General features: G+C 32.2%; 1 protein-coding gene across 1 annotated transcript; it reads right to left on the bottom strand.

Annotated features, from left to right (window-relative positions):
* Positions 1–3,160: 3,160 nt before the first annotated feature.
* On the bottom strand, positions 3,161–12,792 carry LOC128231700 (lysoplasmalogenase-like protein TMEM86A). The gene is made up of 2 exons (XM_052944797.1): positions 12,664–12,792; positions 3,161–11,747 (listed from the first exon to the last, which is right to left on the bottom strand). Exons 1-2 carry the CDS (start codon positions 12,682–12,684, stop codon positions 10,878–10,880), a joined length of 891 nt encoding a protein of 296 aa, XP_052800757.1. The 5' UTR covers positions 12,685–12,792; the 3' UTR covers positions 3,161–10,877.
* Between the last annotated feature and the right edge of the window lie 191 nt (positions 12,793–12,983).

Genomic DNA, 12,983 nt, shown 5'->3' with positions numbered 1-12,983 from the left:
TTCATTATTTTTGTCTTAATTTATGTTCCTTAAAGATTCTGTGATAAGAAAATAATTTAAATTATGAGCTAGTTGTAATATTGATACAATAATTTTGCACGTCATTTAAATAATGCACTTTCATTACGACGTCATTTGAATGACGTCAAATTTAGTAGGGATGCAAACGAATATTCGATCGAACGTTCGGTATTCGAATGCCAAAATCAGTATTCGAATATTCGATGTTTTTGTTGAAATAATAAATTAATAAACTTTTTGCCTACAACTGTCATCTTCGTCTGTCTTGTTTTTACAACGATGGACCCGTAATGCCAGAGGTGTAAACATATGACACTATACACGCGCCATATCGGATATATCGTTGGGAACTATAAACAGTCCCCGTAATTTTGCATTTACTGGCTGTTAGACAAGTGACATCAAACACATTCCAATTATTTTGGGAACATTAAGATCGGCCTTTATACCAATGTGTTGTCTTTCCCTGCGAATCAAGCTTGGCGATATGCGCAAATCGCCTTGATGATTCGAAGGACATGTGCTAGTTATTTGCTTTAAACTGTTTTTCATGTTTCGTTACAACGCTCTTGCGTTGAAAAGTAGTTGTATGGTTTAACGTTTAAGGATGTATGTCCTGTATTGTTGTAAAATACATCAGTCAAAATCGACGTGCGGCCATGGTTGGTGTCGTTTTCTATAAAAATATTTCGTAAACATCAATCCCAGAACGAGGCTGCAAGTACCACGTTGGCGCATATCGTCATTTAACCGGGAAAAACGAAATTCCCGATCTTATTTTGCAATGTTTACAAAAGTGAACGCAGAGGAATTGATATAGTTTATTTTTTTGTTTAAAATATAATTATGGCTTTTTCTTGGGATATATTCTGAAAATGGGGAAATTCAGAGGCTAATTTGTGGAACAATAAGTGTCCGTCGCGTGTACCGAATACGACAAAGAAGGGTAACAGGGCCCTAGCTATTACGTTATTGAATACTAGTTTTCTACAATTCTTAAAGGATCATTTTGGTATTCGAATATTCGAATATTCGATCGAAAGAATTACCGAATATTTGAATATCAATTTTGCCATTCGTTTGCATCCCTAAAATTTAGTATTCAAAATGCGCAATACATGATCTTACATGTAACACGTAACTTACGCAATTAAAGTGATATCATCATGAAAATTTCAGAATATCTTTCTGAAATTACATGGCATTCAAATACCTTAAAACATTGTAATAGCAAAAATATGTCCGAAGGCCCAAAATCGCGCGACGCGGCTCATAATAGCTGTCAATGTTTTTTTTATTTTTTTTATTTAAACTGATAATATGATTATAACTACAATACAAAACTGCATATTTGGCAGTAGAAATGTAATATTACCTCAGTTAAACAAATTTCCTACCATTTTTTGTCAAATTCATTTATATGCACTCTTCACGGCACGATACAAAGTGTCCTTTTCTCCTTTAGCACTCCCTGTCCCCTTTTGCACCACCCTGTCCATTTTAAAGCCTTGCTTAATACCTAGATAACAGGCTGTTAAAATGCTTAACATTGAATCATGGATATATTCTGACATGGACCTATAAACCATGGACTGGCAACTGCCCGATATCGATGAAACGATAAGAAATAATAATTTACCCACAATCCTTAGCGCGCACTCGGCAAATATCAGAAAATTCCACAGAATCTCCGATTGGTGATTAACGGCGATCTTCGGTTATTTCTGCCAACCCTGCTAATAATGCCTTGTTCGTTATAGATTTAATCATAATTAATAACTGTGATTTTAATCAGATTCCATTGGACTATTATCAACTCAAATGAAAGAACGGCGCATTTCAGTCAAATTTAATTAATGTTTTCCTACATGTATATATTCGGCCGATGTCGGCCGTCTCGAAAATGACCACATGGTAAGATCTCGGAATGAAATCCCGCTGCACGCGTGAGTTTGAGATTATCGCATTTACACAGATGAGAGTTGCCAATCCATGGTTTATAGGTCCGTGATTCTGAGTACAATCTGTGTATGTTTGTTTGTTTGTTGAATGTTTTTATTAATATGTTATCATTTGTTTTTTTACAATGAAATGTGTTTATTGATGAAGAATATATAAATATATGTGATGAGCATCTTTTAAAGAATAAAAACTAAAAATATACACAAGTTCTGAAGCTCATATTGTACAGAAAATGTTACAGTGAAGGGAGACAACTTTGAATTCCCAAAAGTTGGTTATATCAAATTTCTTCCCTTTGCTGACATTAAATTAACATTAGCTTTTAATAAGTATGTATCATATTGTATAATCCTTTAAAATACCATTAGGGCCCAAAGTCCCTTAGGGACAACATTGCCCTTTTAACTGAGGTTGAGTTGTGCATTTTAAGTATACACATGTACCTCAATGTTATTTTTAAGTTGCTTATAAAATTGCAGCAGTCACAGCTGGATGACATTGCACATGCTTTGCTAGCAGAGTGTAAGATAAAGTGTATTTATTACTCAAAATATAAATATTTTATAAGCATCTTCTTAAACTGATCTTACACTGATCAAATTACTTCAAATTGATTCACTATTGCCCTGTGGTCTGCATCTGTGTTCATGGAATTTTACCATTCTGTTGCTGCACAGCAATAAGGTATAAGGTACCCTCACCATAAGGTAGGAGTGGAGTGAAGGTATGCCATCCGTTTGTTACATTTTTGTACCTACTTCCTTGACTTTGTTATGTGTTCTTCTTATCAAAACAGCATGAAGATTTCATGCTTGAACATTTCATGTCCAAGGTCACATTACAAGGTCAAGTACATGGTACATCAAAGCCAAGGTCAAGGTTGAACTATAAGGTCAAGGTTACAGTATATTGTCAAGATAAATGGCACAATACATGGTCAAGGTCACTGTACAAGGTCACCGTACATGGTCAAGGCTTTGAGTCTTGTTCTTATCATTTAGAGTTTGTGCTTAAACATCAGAAGTTCAAGCTCTGTGACACTGTATGATTTGAGCCTTTTGTGTCTGTTCCAAGTCTATTACATCTTGAAATATTCTTATGAAACTTGGGCCATATTATGTTCTGCGCACCAAGGCAACATTGGTCAGATTAAACGAGATGTTAATTAAACAACAGCTTTCCATTTTTCGTGTTTTTATTTCTAGAATAGAATGAAATTTAAAACATTGAACAACAGACAACAGCAAATGAACTATCCAAGAATGTACATGCATACCTTTCATTCAGTTACCATCTTGTACAGTCATGTGAAAGTATTATATAAGTGAGATTCATTTTCATGAAAAAAGTTTGAAAATTAGTGCAGTATTCTACTCAATCGCCTGAGCAGCATCAAGCAGTGATCTCCCCAAACAGGCAGAATAGAATTCCGCCACCACGTGCGATAATTTAGCTGGATATCAGCTTTATGAATTGATTATTTAAACTTTTTTTTTAAATGTTTTTTTCCTCTTTTTTTTGGATAGGTTTTATCAAATTTCAATTGTACAAGTGAGGTTAAAATACAGAAAAATATTTAAAATCAAAGTTATTTTACAATCTTTAACAATAGGATTGATGCGGTCACCTGATTTGCATGATGGCAGTGATGATTTTACTGAAAGGGAAGTAACACTGCATGGACTTTGAATTTTACTGAGGAAGGAAAATCAACATCTCAATAATGGTTATGGAAATCTTGTGATATTACACAATAGTCTTTGTTACCAGTACATCCACAAATATTTCTTATTTTAATGCATCTCCTTATATATAAATAGATGTTGTTAATTTACAAAATGAAAATGTTCACAGTAAATAGCTTCAACGGGCCACAACTGATAAATATAAAAAATTGGCCTCTCTGTGGTCATTTTTTTTCCATGATTTTTTTTTCATAACAGTACTTATGGGTTACGAAGTAAAATCAATAAGAAAAAAAAACCCTGAAGAAGTGGGTAGTGAAATGCCAAACTATTACATCACTTGATCTATATTTAGATGTCATTATTTCACAAAATGAATATATTAACCGTAAAAAGAATATCAGTAGTGACATAACTTAGACCTGTCATAACACGTCAGTTGAGGCTGGCAGCACTATAATAAACGGTATATATTTAGAGAATATTTAATGAGTTGGTCTGAATTAAGGAATTAAGTTAATTTATGAGTTTCATAAAAAAAAAATGTACACAGATTCCAAAATGGCAACAAAAAACAAAAACAAATTTTCATCCATATAAAAATGATATATATAAGCGGAATAAAGGAACTATTACTGGAAGCAGTGCTACAAATCTTTTTAAATACCCGCCATTTTTCATCAAAATTAATCTTATGCCTTACCCGCCATTTTTCATCAAAATTAATTTTATGCCTTTATTTTTTGGATGTTTTTCTTGCTTAATTTCTAATATTTGGTGTAAAAACATTAAAAGTTTTCTTTAAATCCACTTGTTTTCACCAAAATGCTTAATACAGACAGCGCTGTAAACTAAAAAAAAAACAATTTTAAAAGATGACTTGATTCCTGATATATTCATATGAGGTAAACAACAAATAATCATCGAACACATTGACTGTTTTTAAACTATTTTAGAAAATTTGTATTGTGCAAGGTTCCTTTTTACTGCTTGTACATAAATGTATTAACAACAGAAATATATAATTCAAAAACATAACAGGTTGCATTGGAAGTGCATGAAAGCACAGACCTATAAACCATATACAATATGAACATAGGTTCCATTAAATTTCTAAATTTTCAATCAATAAGAACTAAAAAAGAAATTTGATGGTTCGAGGTAATTGGTATGTATTAACCAAAATAAATGAACCCGGAGCATCGCAGACGCTCAGTGCATTTATTTGGTAAATGCATATTATTAACTCCTAACCAGTTTAATGTTTGAGATTATATTTTGTCTCCTGCTCGAGCCTTTGTTAAAATCTTCAGATTCATTTGATGAAAATCAATAACTTCTGACTTCTGATTTATCAAAATAAATGACAGATTTGAAAAAATACTGCCATCTCATTAGACAAAATATAATTCCAAACACTTAATGGCTATAAACAGTGTATGTATGATATTCCAATGGCTTAATAATTATATTACATGTAAATTATATCAAAGTACATGTAGGAAAGAAAAAAATATCTACACTAAATGCAACTACAAATCATAATCTTTTTGCGGACACAGCTTTTAGCCAAATCGCTATAAAGAATATCCATTTTTGGATATTATGTATCAAGATTTTATTCATCGGAGATAAACTATCCAGGCGAAACTACACTGTGTAAAACAATGAGTAAACAGGCAAATATCCGCAAAAAAGGACTATTGAGACACCATACAAGTCTCTGAACACAACAACATATCACTCAGCACTAACTATAGTAAATTGTGTGTATATACAGAAATGTGAGACAGTTAATGACACAGATATAAACCTGTATTAATAAAAAAAAAAAGGAAAAATATTTATCCCAAAATTAAATTGAAAAGACTTCCAAGATAAATGAAATACTGACATGCCTTGGAAGATATTGATAGTGTCATTTATGTTTATCTAGGTTACTTCCCTTAGAAAGAAATAAGCCATGAAGACCATGTCTTGCTATTGAAAAAAATATGTCAGATGGAAACAATTAATTATGTACTAGTACAATATTATGTTTATCATAGAGTTTAATAAGCATGGCAGAGTTGTCAAGGGTCGCAGCCGACGGACAGGCATCACACAAGAAGCAAGCCCATTACAAAATAAATAATTTGATTGCGTATGAAATAATACTAATAGGTAAACAACTGTACAAAAATTAATTTTATTTATTTAAATTTCCTAATATTGTCCTGTTAGAAACAGGTATGCAAAAAAAAAAACGTTCAATATACAGTTTAACCTTAATATGAGGAGTTTTTGTTCATCGTAAATGCAACAGACTGTTACAACTACCGTATGCATTTCCGAAACACGTAAGAGGGAAAAACAAAAATAACAAATATAAATCCTAAAACTAATGTTCTTAGGAATAAAAATTCTGAATACTTAGTGTTCCAAATTGTATCTATACAAAACCATTGGGATATATTTGTATGATAAACATCATTCTTTCATAGAATAATTAACTGAGTTATTTTTACTACTTATTAATAATTGTTAATAACCCCCAGGGATATTATCACCATCCAGTATATCTAGTTTTGCAGTAACACTTATCTTGAACTCATCCCCTAGGGAGATCTATCAGAAATGAACTGTCATTGTCTCGGATACTGGCCTACTTTTTTGTCAACAATCAATACTTGGCAATGTTGGCATACAGCAAACAGGAATTACTTTCCAGTATAGATGATTCTACGCAAATATCTGTTATGCCATTTAAACTGCAGAAGAATGGTATCAATATTGTTTTATATGCATTCTGACGATTGATAGAGATCCATCAGTGAAAAAACAATGATATTTCACAGTGCAAACATTGTGTATGTGTATGTGTGCATACATCATGTTGTTTTTTAATAAAATGCAATTAAATGTCTTTTAAAAATTCTAAAACTGCTTTTAGGTATCTAATAAAAAGAAATTTCTTTATTGCATTGTAAGGTCACAATAAATACACCTAGTGAACACCAAAAGTTAAACTTTTACTTGTGGCTATGCCACTTGTGAAATCCATTTTTTGTTGCTCACTCAGTGAAATATATTACGATCTAATACCGAAAGAAACCATTATCCGCGAAGTATATAAATTAAGTTTTTTTTAAAGAAAGCAAATCAGAAAACTGGAATATCTTGCTCAAGAATTCATATCATGTGTGTAAAGAAAATCTTTTTGTGATCTATCTATGTATAAGGTAGAATATTTTAAGCTTTTAAGAACTAATACAGAACAGCATTTTGTTGACACTCATTTGAACAGGGTTTTTTTGTGAATCAACGGCTAAAACAGTTAAAAAGCAATAGTGTTACAATTGCTTTTCTGCAATAAAAGAGCATTATTCTGTCACATCTTTAGCGAATCATTAACAATTGAAGTGTTATTTGAACTTTTATTATTTAAACATGCATTTTGTTCACATTTCACACAATTTTGTGTTTTCAATGCACCCCCGTTTTAAACATGAAGAAATCCCTTTAAAGTAAGAAATAACCAGCAACAACCTTTAATGCAATGGCGATGACAAATCTCAGCATTCCAAAATATGAATACTTAATGCATGAGTATGTACATTGTACAATATTTAATACCATATGGAATATCATTCAACATCCTGAAGTATTGAAATTAATGTATATTAAAATTTCCCAATAACATATTCACATTACTTTACACAAGTGAAAGATTTTACCATATGAATATTAAACAGCGGCGGTTATAGGGGCCGAAAAAAAGGAAGTGAACCCTAAAAACACCCAATTTTAACCTTAAATTGACACGTTTTAATAACAATTGAATGCTAATATATATATAATAATATATATTGCTGATACATATTTTTTTTCATCAAGAGTATGTCCACTTTATTAAATGTTATAGATTATTCTTGAATAAAGGGTTGAAAATAATCAACTTTTTTACAAGTGTCATTTCAATACCTATGAAAATAAAAGTTTTTAGGTGCTTTAATAGACTCTCTCTTTCTCTTCCCTCTCCTTCCATATAATATATACCGGTATATATATACATAAACAAAGTTTCACAATCTCTGGTCAAAACTGCCATATGGCTGTAAAAACCCATAATTTCATCACACATTTGTACCAATCACTGTCCAAGTTATATTAAGACAATTTCCTTGTAAATGCCATCTCAATTATTTCCATTAAATGGGTCTCTAACCATATAAGAGATTGCAAGACAAATTCCAAGTGCATACAAACCAGATGATTTCGGTTTTAAGAGTCAGAAACCATATATGAGATCAGATTCCCGTGGGAGTGAATCATCAGGTCACAAAAACCACATAATGGCTTTTGTTACATCTAGACTTTGTGATGACTGCATCATCTTAATGCTTCATTGACAGTTTAACCCATAAAAAGTCAATGATTTCTAGATCTTTAGTAGGTTTTTGGATACAATCATGAAATCTACCCAGTACATCTGAATGAAACTTGACAGTTGAATGCAAAATCAATAGCGACAGTTTTTTAAGACAGTGAAGTATATTAAATCACATTTTGAACTAAACCTTTCAAATGTAATTATGAAATCGTCTGCAAAACAAATCCTGTTGAGGTTTTCTTGTTCAGAACAAAGGTACATGTCAACCCAGACTGATTGAACTACCCAGCAAAATTATAAAAAATATAAAATTAAATTAAAATAAGTAAAAAAAACCTAGAACTTCCTGCTTATAAGGGACGAAACCTCGCAAAGATGAAATTGTCTTTTTTGCTGAGTGTGTCACATAATAAAAAAATTATGTAAACATGGAAACAGGTTGAATTGACAGAAAACAGTTCAATATTAATAAATATGTACATTTCTCATTCCAGTTACACAAGACAAGCCTGTCATAAGTCATTTTCATATAAGCTTCTCAAAAACAACCTACTACTGCTACTGCTAGCTACTTTAATGTGCTCATTGGGTCAATATGATATTTGGCTTCATTAGCGGTCAATTAGGACTGTAAGCCAACAACAGATCAACAGATGTGACATTTGTGGGTCATAACATATAACAGTAACAACTATAGGGCCTCGATGCATTCCGTGTATTTACACAGTTGTGTCGTATAATTTCTTGCATTCTGGGATTGTATAACAAATGATTTAATACAGGATGTGAAACTGACATGCAATCAATATAGAGTGTCTGTGACATCATAATGCTGTCCAAACATATTGGGCCTTAAAAAATCTGAGTTTAGAGTAACAGTCGCAAAAATGCCAGGTTGGGTAGGCACAAGTCAAGTCTGAAAACAGCAACGCAAGTCATGAATGCTTACCATGATATTTCAGTATATTGTGTAATAAATAATTATTGCTCGAGTTTTTTTTATCTTATCAACACAAATGGTCACCAACAACTACAAATCAGACAATCTGATATATTTTTTCTCTATGGTCGAATAAAAAACTTTAGGGTCGAGGAGTTTTGCCAGGTAGGGTCGGGTTGCCGTGAACACAGGTATTCTTTTAGCCCTTACCCCTCCTAAATACGTTGCATGATAATGATGAAATACATCTGGAGAAAATGACATACATGTATCATACAAATTTCTATCTCATGTCTCTGTGAGTATATACAACCCTAAAACAGTTGAAAAAATCTAATTCACACAGCAAGACTAGCAGGAAAAGTCATATGGGAAAGACAAAAGTACAAAGCCTACTTCATAACATCATAACCATATCATATTGCACATTGAAAACATGAAATGTCTATATTATTTAAGAATATCAAAAGCACATGTACACAAGATTATAACACCTTTTTTCATCTAGACTAAGTCAATAAATTATATTACATAATAGTCTTTTAATGCATGTGTTCTAGACTTTATGAGCAAACTATTACATTAAAAAGTTAATTGTTTTATAAGGAAGGATCGTTAATTAGGTTAACAGTCTAGCAAGGTTTAAGAAATGTAACGACCGACGACCCACATTTGACAGCAAATAGCTGTTCACTTTTCAATACACTAACAAAGTTGATTTCTTAAGCGAAAATGGCTCAAGGCTATTCAATTAAAGTCAAGAATTACATTGCACCTTCAATAAATGCAATGCACAATGATCTGAAATATATCTAAAAATGATATAAAGTTTAACCCATACTATGTACATGCAATTGTGAATGTGTTCATAACTTCATATATATATATTTAGCACATTGAATAGATTTGCACTAATAAAACTGGTGTCTTTCGAACACATGAAAGACATTTTTATGTCAACTTTGTCAACTTCAGACAAACCAGTTGTTGAATGTTTGCCAAACACTTTGCAGTATGCAAAAATACAAATACTGCCTTAATATGCAATGTTACAATTCAGAACGTTAATTATACTTAGACTGCACTTTAATTAATTGGCTCAGTGAATTATTTACTGAAAAGTTAGAAACATAAATAATATTGTCTGACAAGTGAAGTGACTTTCCATGTCTCACTCTATAAGACAATCAGGAGTACAAAAAAGTCTTAATTAAAAACTTAAGAAAATATGTTTTCTGAGGGCGTATTCATAAAGTATCTTAGTGAAAATTTTCAACTTAATAAAATAATGCTTTTATTTGAAGTTGATTTTTAACAAAATTAACAATGTTTCTTTACAAAAAAATATAAAAAAAGCAAGAAACAATCCAAAGGCATACCGGTATGATAAAATTTGATAAATATAAGAGGCTATTATTTATAAAATTATTGTTTAAAATTCCAAAAATATAATCACTATTAAACTTGAAAATTTTCACTAATTAACTTTTATAAATACCCCTTCAGGAATTGAATTATCAATCTATAACTGAATTTTGTTTAAATTTATAATTATATAATGATGTTCATGTATTTACATTGAATGATACAAAGTAACAGACATAGAAAATAAATCTTGTAAAAGATAGCTAACAGTAAAACAAATATACTGGCAATACACAAACTTAGTTAACTGACCAGTCTCTGAACTGACAGAACTTTATATGAGACTGGTTCAGATTCCTAGAATCTATGTCAACGACTGAACAATGGTCCCATCAGGGAAATCATCAAACAGCTACAATACTGAGTTTGTTCACAGCAGATTTTAAACTGAGTGTTTTATCATGTATTTTTGTCAGTTTTAAATTCACTGACAAAAGATATTAATCTGTTCTTTAAATCTTTTGTAATTTTTTCAATTCACAGCTTCCCTTTCTTCAAGTGATCGGTGAATTAACATGTCACATGAAGCTAGGCCTGGCATGGTAACGAACCCATTTGCCTGAATTGAAGAGTCACTTGGTTGTCTAGAATGACCGTTTTCTTGTGTACTTGTCTGCGTTGACTCTGAATTGGCATTACGTTTGGAAGCATCAATAAGTTCGTCTACTTGACTATCAACTACTGACAGGGCGATACCTAACTGAGCAGCGTAGTAAGTCATCATGATTATTGGGTGAGCGTAAGGTATGTGAAATCTGAACCTGTCTACAGCTAGTGTGACATCGGAAATAACAAATGCTAGGGCTCCAAAACATCCGGACAGCTTGGTCCACTTGATGTAAAGATCTCCAAAGAATTGCACTCTTGCAACGGCCCTCCAAGCCATCGTGCAAATTACCATTACATACAGCGCTACCATGTAGACCATGATGCCATGTAGAGCCGGACTTAGGAAAGCGTAGAATAAAGCTCCGAGACCGAAGATGAAGGTACCAGCATAGGGGTTAAAGGGTTTCCAGCCAAATGCTCTTGCATAGCAGATCTGAGCAATAGCAAAGCATCCTATGCCAACTTCAAAGTAACTCTTTGCCCAAACTAAGCATGCGTCTCCTAAGCAGGAGAAAATAAGACCAATCAAAACCCTTCTTGAATATCTGTAGTACTCTGTGATGCTCATTCCATTTAACAGAACAAACAGGATCAGTGAAATGATTGGCAGGCATTTCACAATACAGAAGAACCATGGTGCACTGGTCTCTGAGGCTGGTGTGTCAGCAAACAGCACAAAGAATATTGTGCAAGTCTTGAAGAATGGCACCAACTTTGGCCCAACACTCTTCAGCTAAAAAAGATGAATACAAAATTAATAAAAATGCATTTAAAGTCACGTGATGATTTACATAAAAAAATATTTTGGAAAATAGTTTATTCAATTAACAATTCATTAAAGCCCCACTGTGAAGACAACCAGAAGCTGCTAAAAGTTGCCCTCTGAAGTTCCTTTCCTGGGAAATAACCAGTATCAGTGTACATGTGACTATAAGAGAGGCTATACTTGCTGACCACTTTGGTGAAAGGTCAAACAATGCAGCTTTATTTTAATTTGTATGTATCTTTATTTTAATTTGTATGGATAATTTGAGCAGGTCATATTCATTTAAAACACATAAATGCCATGAAACCAATTCAAAATATCTTTGAACAGGTTTGTAAATAACTGATAAAAATTTCATGTACAGTACTGTCAGTGTTGCATAAAATATTATAATTAAAGATGTCTTATCATTGAAGGCATGATCGATCGCGTCCGTTTTTAAAGATCTATTCCGTTATTCATGAATATAGATATAAACAGAAAAACACCAGGTTGACCTTTGCTTCAAAACTTTTTTTAATATATGTACCATTGAACTTCAATTTGAAGGTTCTTTGTTGGTTTGACTTTGCCGCTAATACTAGGTCAAGGAATGTTTATTGTCCATAAATTTTGAATAAAATCAAAGCAGAGATGAACAAACGCATCGTACAATGAAGACACTCGTATTTATCAATTAAAGTAAGTAGAAATGAAGTTCTTCAATGATTGTAATAGTGATTATGAAACAAAGAAAAAAAAATACACTGGCGAACAATGGCACTAGGACTATGAGAATGCGCAATTAATTTATGCTAACAGACAGACGGCAAAATATAGCAATAAAACATGAAATATGATATACTTGATATATATATTAATTAAAAAATGTTGTAAAACCTACCACAGTCAATGGGCTAATCATAACTCCACAACAAATTGCCTAAATTCAAACGTAATACAACTCGCCTTTCCACTCCACCACTTCACAAAATGTGTTATTGTTTACATCAAGATTCTATTTATATCTTACATCAAAAGTCATGTGCTTTTTCTTTTGATTCGTTCTATTGGTGAGTTTAAGCTGGGTCAACGCTTAATAAACCAATCACCACCAGCTTTTCTGTTACTTATAACATTCGGTATACTTCGGATAGAAGAAAATTACACATATGTTATATGTAATTTGATTGGTTAGGGTATTTATTATCGACCAATCAAAAT

Source organism: Mya arenaria, chromosome 4 (assembly GCF_026914265.1).
Source record: "Mya arenaria isolate MELC-2E11 chromosome 4, ASM2691426v1".
Classification (NCBI taxonomy): domain Eukaryota; kingdom Metazoa; phylum Mollusca; class Bivalvia; order Myida; family Myidae; genus Mya; species Mya arenaria.
This window is presented reverse-complemented; position numbering and strand designations above follow the sequence as displayed.

Excerpts from the sequence above, each read along its gene's own strand:
- LOC128231700 (XM_052944797.1), bottom strand. The coding sequence starts at position 12,684 with ATGATTAGCCCATTGACTGTG. Across the intron at positions 11,748-12,663 it reads TGATTAGCCCATTGACTGTG|CTGAAGAGTGTTGGGCCAAA; the intron begins GTAGGTTTTACA and ends CATCTTTTTTAG.